Source organism: Syngnathus typhle, linkage group LG5 (assembly GCF_033458585.1).
Source record: "Syngnathus typhle isolate RoL2023-S1 ecotype Sweden linkage group LG5, RoL_Styp_1.0, whole genome shotgun sequence".
Taxonomy (NCBI): domain Eukaryota; kingdom Metazoa; phylum Chordata; class Actinopteri; order Syngnathiformes; family Syngnathidae; genus Syngnathus; species Syngnathus typhle.
In genome coordinates, this window is record NC_083742.1 from 3378271 (window position 1) to 3398716 (window position 20446).

Below are 20446 nucleotides of genomic sequence, written 5' to 3' on the forward strand. Positions count from 1 at the left end.
ATCTTACTCGCATCTCGTATAAATATCCTTCGATAGATACGTACTTGGATCGACCAATTACACTTAAACTCGGTTTTATGAATATTAGATCGCTTCATACGAAAGCAGTTCTCGTTAATGATCTCATCACAGAACATAATCTAGACGTTTTTGGTCTCTGCGAGACCTGGTTAAAACCTAATGAACTGCTGCCGCTTAACGAGGCCTCGCCTCCAAATTTTGTGAGCTCGCATGTGGCGCGTCCTCGAAAAAAGGGTGGGGGTGTCGCCCTCATCTCGAATTCCGAGCTTAGATTTAGGCCTCGTTCGATCAACGTATTTAAATCATTTGAGGTTCTCAGTGTCCGATCCATCGCTTTACCGTCATTTTATCTTGCTGTTATTTAGCGTCCACCCGGGACTTACTCTGGCTTCCTGGATGAATTTTCAGAATTTGTGGCTGATCTAGTAACCAATGCGGATAATATAATTATCATGGGCGATTTCAACATCCACATGAATTTACCGTCAGACCCACTTACTTCGGCGTTTCAGACTTTAACTGATACGTTTGGTTTTACGCAAGCCGTACAGGCAGCAACGCATAAGAATGGAAATACCATAGATCTGGTATTATCCCGAGGACTTGCAACCTCAAATATAGCAGTACTGCCATACATTACTGTTCTGTCTGATCATTACTTAATAAAGTTTGAAATTCTAGTTCCTTGTCAAAGACAAGAGAGCAATCAGCATTATAGGAGCTGTCATTTTAACTCTATGACTGCAACTGCGCTATCTGAGATACTGTCGCCGGCAATCGCTATATGTCTCGCATACACCGGCTCTATTGCTAATCTTACAAATGAATTCAATGCGACATTGTTAAATCCCATTGACTCTGTGGTGCCGTTACGTCTGAAAACTCGCCGTAGAGTGCCTACTCTGTGGTTCACAGATGAAACGCGTACGCTTAAGCAATTATGTAGAAAGCATGAGCGCAGATGGCATCTAACCAAACTTGAGGTTTTCCATCAGGCATGGCAGGATAGCCTCCTAAAATATAAAGATGCGCTTATCTTAGCAAAAACCCGGTATTTTTCGCAAGTTATCAATCTCAATAAAAACAATCCGAAACACCTGTTTGATACAGTGGCAAAGCTGACTGCGCCAGCCGACCCCTGATAGTTCCTTCCACTCAGCTGACGAGTTCATGAAATTTTTTGCTCAAAAGATTGAATCCATTAGGGACGAGATCAAGAATACCATTCCAATCGCTCGGTCGAGCCCGCCGTTTACCAACGCTAATGATCATGCAACAACCGTCTCAACTTTTAGAAGCGTGTCTCTTGAAAGGCTTACACAATTGGTTAGTGCGGCTAAACAAACATGTTTACTCTACCCTCTTCCAGCCAAACTACTTAAAGAATTATTTCAAATTTTAGGACTGTCCGTCTTAAATATAATCAATCTGTCTGTCTCCTCTGGGATAGTGCCAACAGCCTTTAAAACCGCTATCATTAAACCGTTACTTAAGCGACCAAATCTTGACCCGGACTGTCTCAGTAATTATAGACCAGTTTCAAACCTCCCATTCATAGCAAAACTTCTTGAAAAAGTAGTAGCGCAGCAGCTTATTGATTACATTGTCGCCAATAATCGATATGACACTTTTCAGTCTGGTTTTAGAGCTAATCATTCCACTGAGACAGCACTTGCTAAAGTGACTAACGATCTCCTCATCGCTATGGATTCAAACACTTCGTCTGTACTGTTACTACTCGATGTTAGTGCTGCCTTCGACACTGTAGACTTCGATATTTTATTAGGGCGTCTTAAAAGTTGTGTTGGTATTTCAGGGTCAGCACTAGGCTGGTTCCATTTCTATCTATCAAACAGGACGCACCGAGTGGTCCATGGCAATGCGTCCTCGGAGCTCTATAATGTTATGTGTGGTGTCCCACAGGGATCGGGTCTCGGACCAATTCTTTTTAATATTTATATGATTCCGCTTGGGGACATAATATGTAAATATAATATTAGTTTTCAATGCTATGCGGATGACACCCAATTATATATGCCGTGATCGATGACAGATCCGCGGGATTGTTGTAATCTTGAGGCGTGCCTTGCGGAGATCAAGCAATGGATGTCCCTCAACTTCCTTCGTCTTAACCCAGATAAAACTGAGATGTTGATAATTGGTCCAACTCGTTATCAACACTTATTCAAGGAAACCGCTATCACTATAGATAACCGTACAATCACTCAGAGCGATACTGTAACTAATCTCGGGGTAATATTTGACCAAAGCACATTAAGAATATAACCAGAATTGCGTTTTTTCACCTTCGTAATATTGCAAAGATTCGTCCGATCCTCTCGACCGGTGATGCGGAAACTATTATACATGCGTTCGTCACGTCGCGCCTGGACTACTGTAATGTACTATTTTCGGGTCTTCCTAAGTCCCGCATCAAAAGTCTACAGTTAGTACAAAATGCTGCTGCAAGGCTGCTCTCTCGGACAAGAACATTTTATCACATTACCCCAATAAACTAGCCAACTTACATTGGCTCCCGGTCCATCTAAGATGAGACTTCAAGGTTCTTCTATTAACCTATAAATCACTGCATGGCTTAGCGCCTTCATATCTCGTCGACCTAGTTGTTCCTTATGTTCCGTCTCGTAACCTTCGTTCGCAAAACGCTACCCTTTTAGCGACACCGAGGGCCAAGAAAATGTCTGCAGGCTCAAGAGCATTTTCTATTCGGGCTCTAGAGCTTTGGAATGCCCTATCAATGGATATTAGGACTCCTACCTCAGTAGAAACATTTAAGACACGTTTAAAGACACATTTCTATGACATGGCCTTTAACTAACCTGTAGTGGCCGATTCGGCTGGAGTTTGTTTTCTCTCCCTCTCCACCCCCTCCCTCCCCCTTCCCCGGCCGGGGAGGTGGTTTGGTGGCACCCATGCTGACAGCGGCTATCTGGATTCTCGTGGGCCAATTCAGGATGGGGGAACTGCAGCTCAACCTCCCCGAAGACACTGCCAGGACAATTGAGAGCCCTTCGCTCTGACATGGACATCCACTTTTTATTTAATTGATTTTCATATTGTATCATTTGTGCCCTCTGCATCCATTTCAACCTGGTGATCCTGAAAGGGGGATCCTTCCATCTGTGGTCCCTTCTCAAGGTTTCTCATTTTCCCCCGGTAGTTTTTTTTTAAGTTTTTCCTTGTCCTTTTGAGAGCTTAAGATCAAGGGATGCTTTGAGAATAATTGTCAATTTTTGTCTATGTGAAGCCCTTTGAGACTGCTTGTGATTTAGGGCTATACAAATAAACTTGACTTGTCTGCAAACAAGACCTCAAATCCTTCAACATCAACCCAGCCACCTGGGAAGACGTCGCCCAGGATCGCCACGAATGGCAACAAGCTCTCCGAAACGGGCTGCAGACTCACGAAATCACCCTGGCTCAACATCGAGAAACGAAAAGTTGAGGAAGCAGCAAGCCACCATGCCCCCACCTTCACCGGATCTGGCCCACACCTGTAACATTTGCGTCCGTGTCTGTCTCTCACGGATTGGACTCACCAGCCACAGCAGACACTGTGCAAAGAACACCTAACCTCCAGACGCAAGAAATCTATGCCATTTCGAGACTGTGATGTCGATGGATGATGTATGGATCAGGGCTGTGGACTCGGTTCGGACTCGGGGACTCGGACTCGGTCGGACTCGGTCATTTTTGCCGGACTCGGACTCAGTGCTGATTTTGACTGAGTCCACCGAGTCCGACAATAATAAAAAAAGAGGCAAGACGCAGCCAGAGAGTGTCACGTTACAGTCAGCGCGGTAGGAGTTGTAAGAAGCAGTAAAAACTCCACCAAACTCGCCGTAATGACCCGTGATATATGTTATATCCTTACTATTTTCCAGGTTCTTAGATAGCAAGAATAGGTCGGACAACGACGTGAATGATAACTGCTTTATTCCTTACTCACAGTGCGTTCACAGGGCGTACCACAACAACACAGAATGCGCCCATCCCACTTCCGGGGTTTTTCTACTACGGAATTTGAGTTAGCCCAAAATACACAACATCTCTTCCCCTCTTACAATGAACGTGCTATATGCACCTATAACTTGACATCTTCAAGATCTATCAATAACTACCATTAAACAAATATCATATATGGTCCAGACAATTATGACAATAATATTCCCATGAAACCTTAACTTTGGGTGCGTTTGGACTACGTCAAATTATACCGAATTATAGCGAAAAACCGATGTCGTACGGCGTCAGCACTATGTTGTTTTCAATAAAAACATGAAGAACTCACGTTTGCGTCAGTCAATTTTAATTTTTATAAAGGATTATTCTCATTTGATGTCTTTAAATTCATCCGCGTTCTGCCATTGAAGCGGGGTGCATTCAAAAACCAGTCGTACAGACGCAAACGTTTTGTGATCAAATCTTTCATAACGAGAATGATTTGAGTGAATTGATTTGAATGAATAATTGAGACAAAATTTCAGTTCTGAAGGCTCCTTTTGTCCCAAGCAAAGTGACAGATGGTGGGGAGGGGGGATAAAAATTGTAAAATCAATTCACTCAAATCATTCTCGTTATGAAAGATTTGATCACAAAACGTGTGTGGCTTTTTCTTAAATGAACACGTTTGACATTGCTATCGTGCCAGCTTTTAATTATATTGCGCTGTCATGTTAAAGCAAATTAATAAATGCAACAATATTAATTTGCTTTGAAAATACCTGATTAATAAAATAAAATGGATGGATGGATGAATGATGATCACAATTAAGTAGAAAGTCTCCTTTGTAATATATACTTCTTGTAGCCTGTACCCAAAAAGAGGAGTTTCTTTGCATCGATGTTTATGCAAAGAGCTCACGTAATTATATTGTTGCGTTTTGGTGAAGTGAATGAGTGTTCCGTCTGTACGACTGGTCTTTGAATGCACCCCGCTTCAATGGCAGAACGCGGATGGCATCAAATGACAATAATCCTTTATAAAAATTAAAATTGACTGACGCAAACGTGAGTTCATGTTTTTATTGAAAACAACATAGTGCTGACGTCGTACGACATGGGTTTTTCGCTTTCCAAATAAGGGGTCGTCACTAATTATTTGTGTTTAGATAAATGTCTGAGCTATAATGGTGTAATTAATGATTAAAACTTGAAAGTATCTGTTTATTGTATTCGTTTATATGTTTAATAAAGACAAAGCCATCACAAAACTGTTGTAATTATTTAGATTTTGATCTAAATTAGCCTTGAATAAAGACTAAGCAGTCACATGAATTAACAGAAAAAATGGACAGCCGGACTCGGACTCATGGCCAAGAGGGCGGACTCGGAGCAAAAATCTGACCGAGTCCACAGCCCTGGTATGGATGTATTGAAATTTGCAACATATAGTGGGTTTTAAATATTACATTGGACTGACTAAAATTTTGTTTAATCTTATTCTATGTATAAGGCTTTACTTGGCTGCCCTGCATTTTATTGAAAATCGTCTGCAAGCCACAACTTCATCTGGAGAACCCATGTACCGAATGTCTTGTCCCAAGTCCAAGAAGGGAGAAAGAACAGCCCAGCCGATCAAAACACCAGTTACCTTGAGTAAGTCTCAACTGCATGTGTGCTGAGCTCATTTCAATAAATCTAATTTGTTCTAGTGGCTGACTATTTACTTATATAAATATGTACAGTATCTCACAAAAGTGAGTACCGTGATTTTCCATGCATAATGCGTAAAATGTAACAAATTCATTGTCCTAAAATCTGGGGTGTGCATTATGCATGGGTACAACAATTTTTGAAGAAAATCTCCCTCGAAATAAAACTTGAAATCACCTTTCTTCTTGTTTGTTGTCAATCGCGCATCGCATTCAGCCATTCTGCCCGACACAGTCAGTAAAATTCATAATTGACGACACATCGTTTGATGCGACAGTGCAATCCTTGATGGGGTGTTATTGTCAAATATTGTTTGATTTTAAATCTGCATCGCAGACCGGATATCATACGGAGGCCGCCATGACAGTATGCGCAGAACGGATGCGCAAGACACGTCAATCGCGCATCGCATTCAGCCATCCTGCCCAACACACTTAGTCAGTAAAATTCATAATTGACAACTGTCAGGTCTAAATACCATCAGACATTAAACCAGAAAAGAACCAGAACAGGTTTACTTGCGAGGAGAACGATTGAGAGAGGAAACTCATTACAATCTCCATTAGAGATGCACCGATCCGACTTTTTCAGTTCCGATACCGATACCGATGCCGTGGCTTTGCGTATCGGTCGATACCCGATACCGATCCGATATTATGGTTGACTTAACAAGCTACATAACTCTACATGTGGAACAGAAAAGACCAAAGGCAATGGCATCAGGCAGACTACACAGTTCTTTGCTCTAAATTAGGGGTGTCCAAACTAACGGTCCAGTTTTTATTGGCCCGCAGCAAATTCTGAAAACATAATTGAATATGGCCCGCACAAGAAGCTTGAGCTCAGCTTCTCAGTTTCCACACTAGATGGAGCCCGCCACACAAAGCGTTTGACGTCCCATTAACACCCCCCCGGAAGAGAAGCGAACACGCAGCGTTTGACATCCGATTACCCTCCGCCCCCCCCCCCCCCCCCATTCGGGAGAGAAGCGAACGCGCAGCCTTTGACGTCCCATTAGCAACCCGAAGAGAAGCGAACGCGCAGGGTTTGACGTCCGCTTAGCAACCCGGGGAAGAGAAGCGAACGTTCGCTCCATGTTTACGTTTGTTTAGAAAACTCTCGTGGCATGCGGCACACGTGCTGCTGACGTATGACGTAGCCCGCGTCCCAATAGATTAAGGAAAGTATCGGCTCACAGATCGGTTGTATTTTCCGATACCCGATCCATCTATTTTGTTGATATCGGGACCGATATCCGATCCAGATATCGGATCGGTGCATCTCTAATCTCTATCAATTCTGAGTTCTCGCTTCACGTGCTTCTCTATTTAATGTTTTGGTTGCCCTGGTTACAGAGGCGTTGCTACACTAAAGGGAGGGGAGATTGTGTCTGTAGCAACGCTGATTAGCTAAAGCTAAAGAATGTAGTGTGGTGTAAATTAGCACTTCATTGTCGGCCCGTGACCCCCGCAGAGTTTGTCCAGCTGTTCTTCTCCTATTGTTGGCTGACTCGTCCACGAGTGAGATCAGATAACTTGAATTGCCGCTTTCCTGTGGAACAATGCAACTAAACCTTTGCTAGACTTTATCTACTTAGTAAATTAACACACAATAACAATAAGTAACTTGTCCTAAACACTTAAACATTGAGTAAATATGGGATAACTTGTACGCAACTACTTCCAACTGCATATAACGCTTGACAAAGAAAAACAGTTCTGACCAACAACAATCTATGAACCAAATCAGAACACTTCGCCAATGCAAATATGCTCTGCTCATTGTTGGTGAATACCTCTTACAGGAACAAAAACACACACACACAACAAAAGGACAGTAAGGAGACATATGGCTGACAGGGAACAAAAGACATCTCTGTCACTAAAGAGGAAGAATTTAAATAACAGGAAAGTCATAACATGTAAATGACAAGGCTTTACTTAAATTATTCCAACGACACATCGTTTGATGCGATGGTGCAATCCTTGGTGTGTTATTGTCAAATATTTTTTGTTTTTTAATCTCCATCGCAGACCGGATATCATACGGAGGCAGTATCACTGCGCATGTGCACTATGGATCCGATGCGCAGAACGGATGCGCAAGACACGTCAGCTATTTAAAGACAATGATTCCCGGTGGTATGAAATCGCAGTTGCAGGTGATGGACGTCTCCTGCAACAAACCTTTCAAGACATCCATGCGGCGGCGATGGAATGAGTGGATGGCGAGTGGGCATCACCAGTTCACAGCAGGAGGTAATTTAAAGAAGGTGGACCTCCTGGCCAAAGCCACTTGGATTAAGGAAGCGTGGGAAGAGCTTGATACCAACATCATCATCAAGGGATTCAAAAAGTGCTGCCTCACAAACAAAATGGATGGCACCGAAGATGACATTCTGTGAGAGGATCAGGTTGCACCGCGTGCTATGGAAGTAGAGGAGGAGGAGGAAGATGAGGATTGCGTACTGGATGAGGAGATGTACGCTGATGATCAGAATCAGCTCCAAGCTTTGCAAAACCTCTTCAAAGAGTCAGATTCAGACTCTGACGGTTCGTTCAATAGATTTTAGAGTATTGATTTATGTATTGTTCTCTTCTTGTCATGTTGTGAAAGAATGTGGGTTGAATAAATACCGAAAGAACAATAGTGTGTTTGTACTGTGCTCAGGTCATTTTGCCAAAGAAGGGATCATAGTCCTCTTCTCTTCTTGACTGACAATGAAGGCGATAGTTTAATACAATCAGCAAATAACAAAATGCGTATTACAGGTAATACCATTTTTTTCCATGTATAATGCGCCCCCATGTATAATACGCACCCGAAAAATGGCATGTCGATGCTGGAACAAAGCCTGTACCCATGTATAATACGCACCCAAATTCTTTTTTTTTTTTTTTGTCCCAATGATCGTCACACACGCATCTGGGTGTGGTGAAATTTGTCCTCTGCATTTGACCCATCCCCGTGTGATTTTGATTCATCCCCTGGGGTAGAGGGGAGCAGTGAGCAGCAGCGGCGCCGCGCTTGGGAATTATTTGGTGATCTAACCCCCCAATTCCAACCCTTAATGCTGAGTGCCAAGCAGGGAGGCAATGGGTCCCATTATAGTCTTTGGTATGGTCTTAACTAGGCTGGATGTATTTTTTTTGTTGGCGTTGATTTCTCCAACTGCCTGTAAAGGCACCACCGCAATCAGTTAGGTTAAAATGAAAAGAGGAAAGTGACGTCCGGACATGTGAAAAAGGCGTCTCTGTATGGGAGAGAAGTTGAAGAGGAATAAAAACACCCGTGGAAACCAAAACTTGCCCCTCGTCGTGACTCGGAGCCGCAACAAATGTTTCGGATTTGTGTAGGGTACATTGTGACAGCAAACGAGCAGGTGATCGAGCAAGCGTGTGATACGAGAGCATTGCGTTCGTATGGAGCGTGTTTGAAGTGAACAGCAGAGACAAAAGGAACAAGGCAAAGTGTTGTGGAATAAAATATTCCCTGTAACGGGGGGTTGACACTCTGGGGTGTTGGGTGCAGAATATTGGAAAAAAAACCATTCCATTCAAGGTCCATTTAATGTGAAAAAAATGAAGCACTGAGAACACTTTCCTGGATGCTTATGTTTTCAGGACAATTCATCATGTCTAACTAGAAAAGTCAAATATACATAAAAACATGAACAAAACCGTTTTTATTATCTTAAACATTGCTGGCCTCTGGTAATAACCTGCATCATCAAAGAGAACAAGCCATTTTCAACACTATACTGTAGGGCCTGGACTCAGCGGGGGTAGGGGTTCTTGGCAACGTATTTTCTAGAAAATAAATAAAATATGTCCTAAATAGCAATTGCAGTTATATAGCACTTTATCCACACCATATGCTGCCCAAAAATAATTACAAAGCCAGACATTCAATTATTTGAAAAAAAATAGCTCGTGGCCATGATCAGAAATAAGACAACAGCAAGAGTGTTTATGTTTGGCTTACTTCATCATAACTCATTGAATTTTTTAGCAATATTGACACGCATTGGGTTGTTACATCAGACATGTCGCTATGATTCAGGCCACGTGTCATTTTATAACCTGGACTTTAACAAAGACACCATTGCAGGACTCCCTCTTCAACACCGCAGTAAAGGCTCAATCTACTGATGTCTATTCAGGCTGCCTGCCTGAATCATTCATGTTAAGGTTCCTTTTTCCTGTTAGCATTTTAAAATGTTTGGGGCAAATCGGCACCTTCTTGTGTGTTGGTGTTTAGACTAACAACCAGGGTAGGGTAGGGGGTGAGGGAATAGGATCAACGCGCATTTGTTTGCTTTACATTAAATCACCAGAGAAGACTTGCTGGATGCGACGAAAAAAATTATAGTAGATTAAATACATCAGGTATGATTTCATGTGTACAGTTTCTACACATCTTAAGATCTGTCAACTGGTGCTTTAAGTTTGTGTCATAAGCGGACTTGCAGTACAGAAACCTTGGAAACAAAATGCAACGACATCATATAAATTCCATTATTGATTTGCCGGACGGGTGAACGAATCACTACCCATTTGTGCACAGCTCTATTATTTGTATAAAAAAAACAGCACGCACACACACACACACACACACACACGCACGCACACACACACACGCACGCACGCACGCACGCACACACACACACACACACACCAATAGTATAGATTTGTGACAAAAATGTGAAATTTGCTAACTTGACATAGGAGGCTTAGGCCTGACGCCAGCAATATGGAAATTGGTACATTTCATATGTACAGAAACGGACAGAAATAAAACTCTGGTTATATTACAATGTGGTCGTCAATCTTTCATCTTCCAGAATAGTACCGACACTTCGGTGAACCACACTCGCAGTTGAAATATTTACTCTTCACCATCCAGTAGTGCTCACCGTAGTCAAACCTGATGAAGAGAAGTAATAAAATATGTGCTCTCAGTTTTAACAGTCTAAAAAAAGTTGGCACAAAATTCTTCAAAAATATAATTAACATATATATATATATATATATATATATATATATATATATATATATATATATATATATATATATATATATATATATATATATATATATATATATATATATATATACCGTTTTTTTCCGTGTATAATGCGCCCCCATGTATAATACGCACCCTAAAAATGGCATGTTGATGCTGGAAAAAAGCCTGTACCCATTGTATAATACGCACCCAATTTTTTTTTTTTTTTTAATTTATTATTATTATTATTTTTTTAAGTCCCAATGATCGTCACACACGCAGGGAGGCAATGGGTCCCATTTTTATAGTCTTTGGTATGGTCTTAACTAGGCTGGATGTATTTTTTTTGTTGGCGTTGATTTCTCCGACTGCCCGTGAAGGCACCACCGCAATCCGTGCGCACATGTGAAAAAAGCGTGCGGACGTGAAAAAGGCGGCTCTGTATGGGAGATACGTTGAAGTGGAATAAAAACATTCTTGGAAACCAAAACTTGCCCCTCATCGTGACTCGGAGCCGCAACAAATGTTTCGGATTTGTGTAGGGTACATTGTGAAAGCAAACGAGCAGGTGATTGAGCAAGCGTCTGATACGAGAGCATTGCGGTCGTATGGAACGTGTTTGAAGTGAACAGCAGAGACGAAAGGAACAAGGCAAAGTGTTGTGAAATAAAATATTACCTGTAATACGCATTTTGTTATTTGCTGATTGTATTAAACTATCACATTCATCGCTCATTAGTAAATAGCTGACGTGTCTTGCGCATCCGTTCTACGCAGCTGACCCATAGTGCGCATGCGCAGTTATACTGCCTTAGAATGACGTCCGGTCCGCAATGGAGATTAAAAAACAAACAATATTTGACCATAACACAGCACAGGATTGCACCTTCGCATCAAACGATGTGTCGTCAATTATGAATTTTACTGACTAAGTGTGTTGGGCAGGATGGCTGAATGCTAATAGGAAGAAAACAACTCTCGCTCTTTATATAGCTGACGTGTCTTGCGCATCCGTTCTGCGCATCGAATCCATAGTGCGCATGCGCAGTCATACTGCCTCCGTATGACGTCCGGTCCGCGATGGAGATTAAAAAACAAACAATATTTGACAATAACACACCGTCAAGGATTTCACCATCGCATCAAACGATGTGTCGTCAATTATGAATTTTACTGACTAAGTGTGTTGGGCAGGATGGCTGAATGCGATGCGCGATTGACAACAAACAAGAAGAAAGGTGATTTCAAGTTTTATTTCGAGGGAGATTTGTCATGTCTCGTCCCCAGTTTTGCTATGTATCTAGGTTGCCATGGTTTCTGTTCGCGTTGCCCCTCCCTTTCTGTGTCACCTCAATCAATGTGTTTTGTATTTAAATCCTGTCTGCCCCTCGCTCACCGTCGGATGATGTCATGATGTCTGTTTGAGTTCTGTTCCTGTCTTTGGTAATGTCACCCTGTCTTTTTGTTCCACGTCTTTGTCGGTCAGTCCTGTTGTTGGTTTTGTTGTACCATGATTTTCTTAAAAAAAAATATATATATATTTTTTTTAAATTTAAAATTGTATTGTATTGTAGAACGGATGCGCAACACACGTCAGCTATATAAAGAGTGAGAGTTCAGTTCTCTACCTATTAGTTTTAATTCAGAGTTTAATTAGCAGTTTCAATCAGCAAATAACAAAATGCGTATTACAGGTAATATTTTATTTCACAACACTTTGCCTTGTTCCTTTCTTCTCTGCTCTTCACTTCAAACACGCTCCATATGAACACAATGCTCTCGTATCAGACGCTTGCTCGATCACCTGCTCGTTTGCTGTCACAATGTACCCGACACAAATCCGAAAAATTTCTTCGCTATCGAGTTTGCTAGCGTATGCGCAGTGATACTGACCGGCAGAATAACATCTGGTTGTTCCCAAAGATGATCTTTTTTCTGAAATAATTTTACGTTTACGGACTTAAGAGTCAAAATTTGGGTGCGTAGTATACATGGGTACAGGCTTTTTTCCAGCATCGACATGACATTTTTAGGGTGCGTATTATGCACGGGGGCGCAGGTGATCGAGCAAGCGTCTGATACGAGTGCATTGTGTTTGTATGGAACGTGTTTGAAGTGAACAGCAGAGAAGAAAGTGCACCTGTAATGGCAGCCTCCGTATCATATCCGGATTAAAAAAATATATATATATTTTTTGTACCCATGTATAATGCGCACCCCAGATTTTAGGACAATAAATTTGTTAAATTTTGCGCATTATACATGGCAAAAAACGGTATACTAAAAATAACATGTGAAGTGGGCAACTATACTTGTAAGTGATGTGTTAATGATCAGGTAAAAATTTGTGAAAAAAAAACATATATACATAAGTCGCTCCTGAGTATAAGTCGCCGCCCCCCCACCCAAACTATGAAAAAACGCGACTTATAGTCCGAAAATTACGGTAGTTATTTGATATCTAATTTATATATCGTCATATGGGCCTGTGGAATATTTTGAAGTGCAAGCGCTGACAGCGGCGCGCACCCATTGTTGACAAAGGACGATCGATGGATTTAATGAATTGGAGTGACACAGATGGTTTTATAAACGTGTTACTTATGTAATAGTTTTTTTTAATAACTCTGAATGTTACGTCAGGCCCGTTCTCAGCTCTTTGTTTGTGTTTATGTCACGTTAGCATACCTATCGTTTAGCCTGTTGTTGCTCGTTCATGTCTGTTCTTGGTGTTGGATTTTGTCGAATAAATTGCCCCCAAAATGCGACCTATACTCCAGAGGGACTTATATATGTTTTTCTTCACGTTATTGTGCATTTTATGGCTAATGCGACATATATTCCAGAGCGACTTTTCGTCCGAAAAATACGGTATATAATATATATAAGTATAAAATCGGTTTTTTTCTGTACTGATTCAGCAATGTACACAATAATAGGTCATTAGGGCTCAACAGACTGTTTTATCACTCACCCGATTTGGTCACCAGCTTTAATGGTTCTGCTGGAGAAGAAAGCAATCCTTGGAAACCGCAAATCTTGATGCATGGTGAATACCTTCAGGGCCAATAGGTTGGGCTCACATAAATGGTTAATGAAGCGGCCAATGTTACCAAAAAGTCTTGCATCAATGCAATGTATGTCATCTACCTGCACAGGATGACAAAGACAACAAGCTTTACTTGATCTCAATGTGTTGATTAGAAAAACTGCCAAATTAAGCCAAGGGCTGTAAGGTGCACCAATTGGGGTGCACAGCTTTCATAATGGTCCAGAAAAAAAATCTGAGATTGCACCATGCAAAACCTGCTGATGGAGAACAGAAAAAAAGTCTCCTCAACTCTAGTAAAGCCCCACTTAATGACAGTGGCGTAGTCAAGCCGGGGCGAGCCGGGGCGGCGACCCGGTTAGGACTCCCTGCGCCCCGGTTGAAAAAAAAAAAAAAAAAAATCGAGCTTTTTCGATTCTTCATTTTCATGCCGTTTTTTTCTTTCGGTCTTGCGCGAATGTGCTTGCGCTTTTCTATGTGCGCGATGTTATCCATTCACCGTTTGCCTCCCGGACCCGGATGTTGTTTTAGCGATCAGCGAACGGCGTGGGTGATTTTTCTTCCTGTGGGGGTGCGCCCCTACTGAAAAAATTCCTGGCTACGCCACTGCTTAATGAACATGCATAAAATGGTCTGAGCTAATCAAAAAGCATCAACCGACCTTATCGTTTAGTGTAAAGAGAAAAGAATCATTCTCTCTTGTGTCAGCTTCTGTGTCAGTTATAATCTCACCAACATACCTGCAAAAATGACAGTTTTATACAGTTCATGTTAAAAAATAAGTCACCAAATTTATTAAGTGAATTAGGAAACATTTTCCTCACTCGCAAATAAATGTCCCCCGTGGAACATCCTGCATGAGTCTCACTCCCCAGCCCATTTTCTCAGTTTTGAAGAGCTGAAGTCGGACTCTAGGAACAAGGAGTTATTTAATTAATAATTTCATCAGACATTCTTTTTTCTGACTTAATATTCAGAAAAGGTCACCTACAAAAAAAACTGAAAGGAATTCTGTGGTTGATATTATTCCACATGCTACGAGACACTTTGGTTGTTTCATTAAAACATGTATAAAATGAAAAATTATTAAAGGCTCATTGTTTCATCGCACGCTCTTGCCGCTGGTGATTTGCTGTTTGCAAAGAAAAGTAATGTTTTTTTTTTAGGGTCTGGACCTGGGCGCATACTCCTGAAAAACACATCAAGGACTAGCAAAACGTTTTTGATTTGATAGACCTCTTGTCCTATGTATCCTGGTTGTGAGGGTCTTTTATAGCTGCTAGATATAATTATTTTTATTTTGTCTGGTCCCTCACCTTGGATCTCTTTGTCATGGATTACCCTGCCAAGGTCATAAAGTCCCACACAACTTAGTTCCGAGGATCAATGGGGCGCATGATAAGGTGACGGCTCAGAGAGGGGATATTTTACGAACTTTTGGGAACTAAGCCACGCATTTACAGAGTTTCTCCTCCTGAATCTACCTTCTAGCACAGTAAGTTCATGTTCAAGTATATGTACTGCATGTGACGCACACCTAATATATCTAATGAAGTCACGTCACCAAGTGCACAATCCTTTTGTCGTTGATGTTCAGCTCCAGCTCAGTGGCCTAGTGGTAGAGTGTCCGCCCTGAGACTGGAAGGTTGTGGGTTCAAACCCTGGCCGGGTCATACCAAAGACTATAAAAATGGGACCCATTGCCTCCCTGCTTGGCACTCAGCATTAAGGGTTGGAAGTGCGGGGTTAGATCACCAAATGATTCCCGAGCGCGGCACCGCTGCTGCTCACTGCTCCCCTCTCCCCCAGGGGATGGATTAAAATCACACGGGAATGGGTTAAATGCAGAGGACAAATTTCACCACACATTTGATGTGTGTGTGACGATCATTGGGACTTCAACTTTTTATGTTAGTATTTGTGTGTGGTAAGACTGCGATAGAGCATAATGAAAGTAAAATGTTGGGGAGAAAATTTGGGTGGTTGTCGCTAAATATCTAACTTAATGAAAATTAATATACAAAACTCCAAAAACCATACAAACATATGGGCACAGCAAGCCGTGAGTTATTTACAAAGTAGAGTTCAAATGTTCTACAAGATACAAGCAATCAACATAATAAGAAAACAATCAAATGAACACAAAAATATGCATCTATAAATATGAGAGCCATTTGATATGTGATCAATTCAAATCGTGAGGTGGCGGGAAATTACCATACGATTTTATTAGATATGTAGGATCAAATGAAGAAGTATTATTACAATAAGAAGTTCGAACCAATAAAAAGTAACTAAAAAGGAACAAAAAGATATCGCCCACTAATGTACACTATAAGCCAATTGCTTGAAAACATTTTAGATTGTCTCACCTCAGTCCATTTTGAACAACTCTGTTCTTGCAGGTCCTCCAACATGAGCAAGCATGGTTACACTCAAAGAGCACTGGAGGATCTTGCTGAGTAAAATCCAGTAACAGGCGGCCATCCTACATACAGACATGTTTTGTAAAATTGCTACTAATGACATAATCAAAGTAGAATGTGGCATGAGCACTAAATAAAACTGAGGAAACATTTTGTTGTGTTAGACTTACACTATCATACGAAGATTGCAGACTGAGCTGACCACAAGTGCAGGTACTGGATGAGCAGTCATCTGTGCAACTGCAATGCTAAATGAGACAGTTAAGAGCAGTTACATAACCTCCATAAATGATGAAATTGTAAATTGACTCTTGTCTCATCAGGGATTTGAAAATAAGTGACTTTAGCTGCACCCAAGATTATAAATCTAACCAAAGATGTGGCATTACCATAAGCAGTAATAATCAGCACTAACGTCCATAAAAATATGGTTTGTCGGGTCATATAAAAATGGAATTTAAAATTGTAAACTTTCGTGATAAAGCTAAATTATAATTTTTGTCACGGCCTTACATACATTAATGTCTGACTGAAGAGGATATTATTATTGGTAGAATTTCCAATCTGGATTGGTTGTCAGAATTTACTGGCGATTGCATACTGTACATCTATTTTCCTCCACTTATCCAGAAGCGAGTCATGGGCGAAAAAATCTAATTAGGTAAAGCCTGACTTCACTTTTTCTGGCCATCTATTCCAGGGGGACACCAAGGCGTTTTAAGGCCAGATGTGAGACATGCTTCATAAGTGTGTCCCAACTAAGTCTCCTCCTGGTTCGACATGCATGGAACATTTTACCAGGATGAAGACTGTTGAAATGGGGATGGCTAGTGACTGTCATCTCGTACAAAAATGGCAACTACGTGTCCAAATCAAACGAGGGTATAATGTTGCAGTGCTGTGTCCCGTGTTGTAATAACATATATTACATTGCTACAACTATATCTTACTATTGCGTTCCTCTGAAAGAAAAGAGTACAGTAAATGGCTGGCACTGAACTGGTCAATTGGTTCACTAATCGTAAAAAATAAGTTTAAATGTGGGCGAGCACCAGCAGCTAACACTAGCTAGCTAGCGCTGTCCTCTTGTTCTGTTCAAAGTTTCTTCATTCATATTATTGTCATCATTTCATTATTCAATGCTGACATCTTACCCGCAGGTGAGTTATGTCCTTGCTGACATTTACTGGGGAAGTGACACAGTTGTCTGGTATGTATTTGAAGTTTCCAGGATATGGTTCATTGTCAATCCCATTAACACAGTTTACGGGAACTGTCTCATACCCCCGAGAAATGTCCCTAAAAGAGGGGAAGTTATACTGGTATCATTTTTTATCAAAATGTAAATTCCACAATTTCAGCCAAACATACTTTAACTGTAAATGTGGTGTTGTAATATCTATTATTTACAAATATATTTGCTCACCTGCTAATTTCGTTAATTTGCCCATTTACAAATTAACAGTGTAAAAGTACCCTTTAAGGTGAATATAGTGAACCCCTGTGTTACCATCCAACTTAAAGGAGAAATATCATGGAAAATTCACCTTTTTTGCTTTAAAATTCATTTCCTTGTGTATTTAGAGTCTCCAAGAGTGTAGAAAAGTGTAATATATCCCTCCAGGTGCTGCAGAGATACTTTTATGATCTGCGTTTTGACTAGGGTTGCCCACTAGCCCAGTGCTTCTCAAATAGTGGGGCGCGCCCCCCTTGGCAGTGCTATACCTGGGGGGGCGCGTGTGACCCTGGGGAACAGGCTTTTTTTTTGGCAGTACTAGAATGAAGTGTAATTGCGCCTTTACTACAGCAGGGGGCAGTGGCGCTCTCATTGTTACTTCTGTCACGTTTGCGACAGTGCAACATTTTACGACTTACAAGACAAGTTAGGATAGTCACGGTGGAGAGGGGGGGCGCGAATAGTTTTCTTCTTGCTGGGGGGGGCGTAACAGAAAATAATTGAGAAGCACTGCACTAGCCAATAACAAACGAGCCCTCTGTAAACAATCGCGTTTCTCAAACAATCTCCTATAAAATGATCAGAACTGACTAAAGTTTGATCTAACGCATTGGTACTACTTACCTATGTTTCCCTTCCATATCGATCCGTAGATTTACTCGAAACATTAACAGAGCAGCCTATTTTGACATGAAATAGCCTCGCGCGTATAGCAGCTATCGTTATAGCATTAGCCATCCGCAATTTCCTATGAGCCTCAGCTCGCAATCTCCCATGAGCCTCAGCAAAGTGTAAACAATCGCGTTTCTCAAACGATCTCCTATAAAATGATCAGAACTGACTAAAGTTCGATCTAACGCATTGGTACTACTTACCTATGTTTCCCTTCCATATCGATCCGTAGATTTACTCGAAACATTAACGGAGTAGCCTATTTTGAAATGAAATAGCCTCGCGGGTACAACAGCTATTCGGTGACGCCCCCTGACTACAGTTACCGTAATGTTGGGAAGCGATGCGACCTTGTAATTTACTAGTCGTACTAAAACGTACTAAAACATTTTGGCAGAGCACTGTGTACAACCAGTATGGATCAACAAATTCATCACTTGATCCATATATAAGGCGCACCGGACTATAAGGCGCACTGTCGACTTTTGATAAAAATTTAGGTTTTTAGGTTATTACATCACATCCATTGGGGCGGGACAAACCAAACAAGGTAATAAGTGTTGCCAAACGGTTTTGAAAGTCCGCCATCTTTATTATTCGGAAAGACTTTTGTAGTCCAAACAACTCAATGATGCCGAAGTCGAGGGATCAAAATGTTACGTTGTTGGAGGCATCAATCCACACAAATCATTGCAGTCCCCCAAGATCAGAATCTCAAAGAAGTGCCTGGTCAAATTAAATTTTTACAGCAGTGTTCCAACATTTGTGTGTTTGTTCAGGGACGAGTGTTTCAGAAATCTTTTGTCAGTATACAGAAGGTGTTCGTATCTCAAAAAGTTTGTAAGTATAGGCCTTTTTTAAATAGAGGTACCACCGTACCTTTAATTCAAATGCAGTGAACCCTCGCTACTTCGCGGTTTGTTTATTGCGGTTTCACTGTATCGCGGATTTTTTTTCTGCCAAAAAAAAGTTGTTATAATGAGAGTTCTAAAAACATGTGCAGTGCTGTACTTTGTCATAAAATAGGTTGTTATAAGACTTCTGAAAACATATTTACAGTATTGTACCTTGTTATAAAAAGTTGTTATAATAATAAAATTATGTATATTTTATAGTTATGTATACTTAAGCTACATCTCCATATACATCTACAAAACGCACATAGCGCTGCTATGCTACCTTGTGACCACTAGAGGTCCCTGTTTAACCAAGGTTAACAAGAGAACGTTACATCTACATATTACACACGCACCCACACACACACGCGTATAATATTTATATTTTCAATATTTATACAATATTTTCTGTATGTAATATATACTATTATTGTATTATTTACATTTCTGAAACTATTATTTAATGTTCTAATAATAACATGCTCTTGCCGTATTTTTCGGAGTACAAATCGCGGTTTATTTCATAGTTTGGGTGGGGGGGTGACTTATACTCAGGAGCGACTTATATGTGAAATTATTCCCAAATTTTTACTTGTTTATTAACACATTACTTACTAGTATAGTTGATCACTTCACATGTTGAACAGAGGGTGTGATTTACCGAAGTCAAATTCCTTGTTTGGCATGCTCAAACATGGCGAACAAAAAACTCTTGAATCTTGAATGGGTTTTGACTTTAAACCCCATGAGGGCGCACTATGGCTGTGGAATAATTGGAGCCTCACTGATAATGAGGTCCATTCACTGACATCCGGAGTCAGGAGATTTAATGATTTGAAATGGTATTGGCTGAAAACGGCCTTCAAAATAAAGCACCCTACCTCAAATCAAAGCACGGCTGAATAACATAAATAACATGGAGAATTTTTAACACATACCGTTTTTTTCCGTGTATAGTGCGCAAAATTTAACTAATTTATTGTCCTAAAATCTGGGGTGCGCATTATACATGGGTACAAGAAAAATTTTAATTTTTTTTTTTTTTTTTTTTTTAAGTCCCAATGATCGTCACACACGCAGGGAGGCAATGGGTCCCATTTTTATAGTCTTTGGTATGGTCTTAACTAGGCTGGATGTAATTGTTTTTGTTGGCGTTGATTTCTCCGACTGCCCATAAACGCACCACCGCGCTCCGTGCGCGCACGGGAAAAAGGCGGCTCTGTATGGGAGAGACGTTGAAGAG

The 20446-nt window shown here is 40.9% G+C and overlaps 1 protein-coding gene across 19 annotated transcripts in view; it reads right to left on the minus strand.

Annotated features, from left to right (window-relative positions):
• Nucleotides 1–20446, minus strand: part of ehmt1a (euchromatic histone-lysine N-methyltransferase 1a) — a 182477-nt gene that overhangs the window by 11070 nt on the left and 150961 nt on the right. For 12 of the 19 annotated variants that reach the window (XM_061278714.1, XM_061278715.1, XM_061278711.1 and 9 more), the window contains 6 exons: nucleotides 17334–17478; nucleotides 16350–16427; nucleotides 16126–16241; nucleotides 14578–14664; nucleotides 14415–14493; nucleotides 13679–13854 (listed from right to left, as the gene is read on the minus strand). In XM_061278714.1, coding sequence (XP_061134698.1) covers nucleotides 13679–13854; nucleotides 14415–14493; nucleotides 14578–14664; nucleotides 16126–16241; nucleotides 16350–16427; nucleotides 17334–17478 — 681 coding nt within the window. Of the gene's footprint in view, nucleotides 1–9247; nucleotides 10624–13678; nucleotides 13855–14414; nucleotides 14494–14577; nucleotides 14665–16125; nucleotides 16242–16349; nucleotides 16428–17333; nucleotides 17479–20446 lie in introns of those variants that run through there. The other 7 variants (XM_061278717.1, XM_061278718.1, XM_061278725.1 and 4 more) reach the window with 5 other exon arrangements.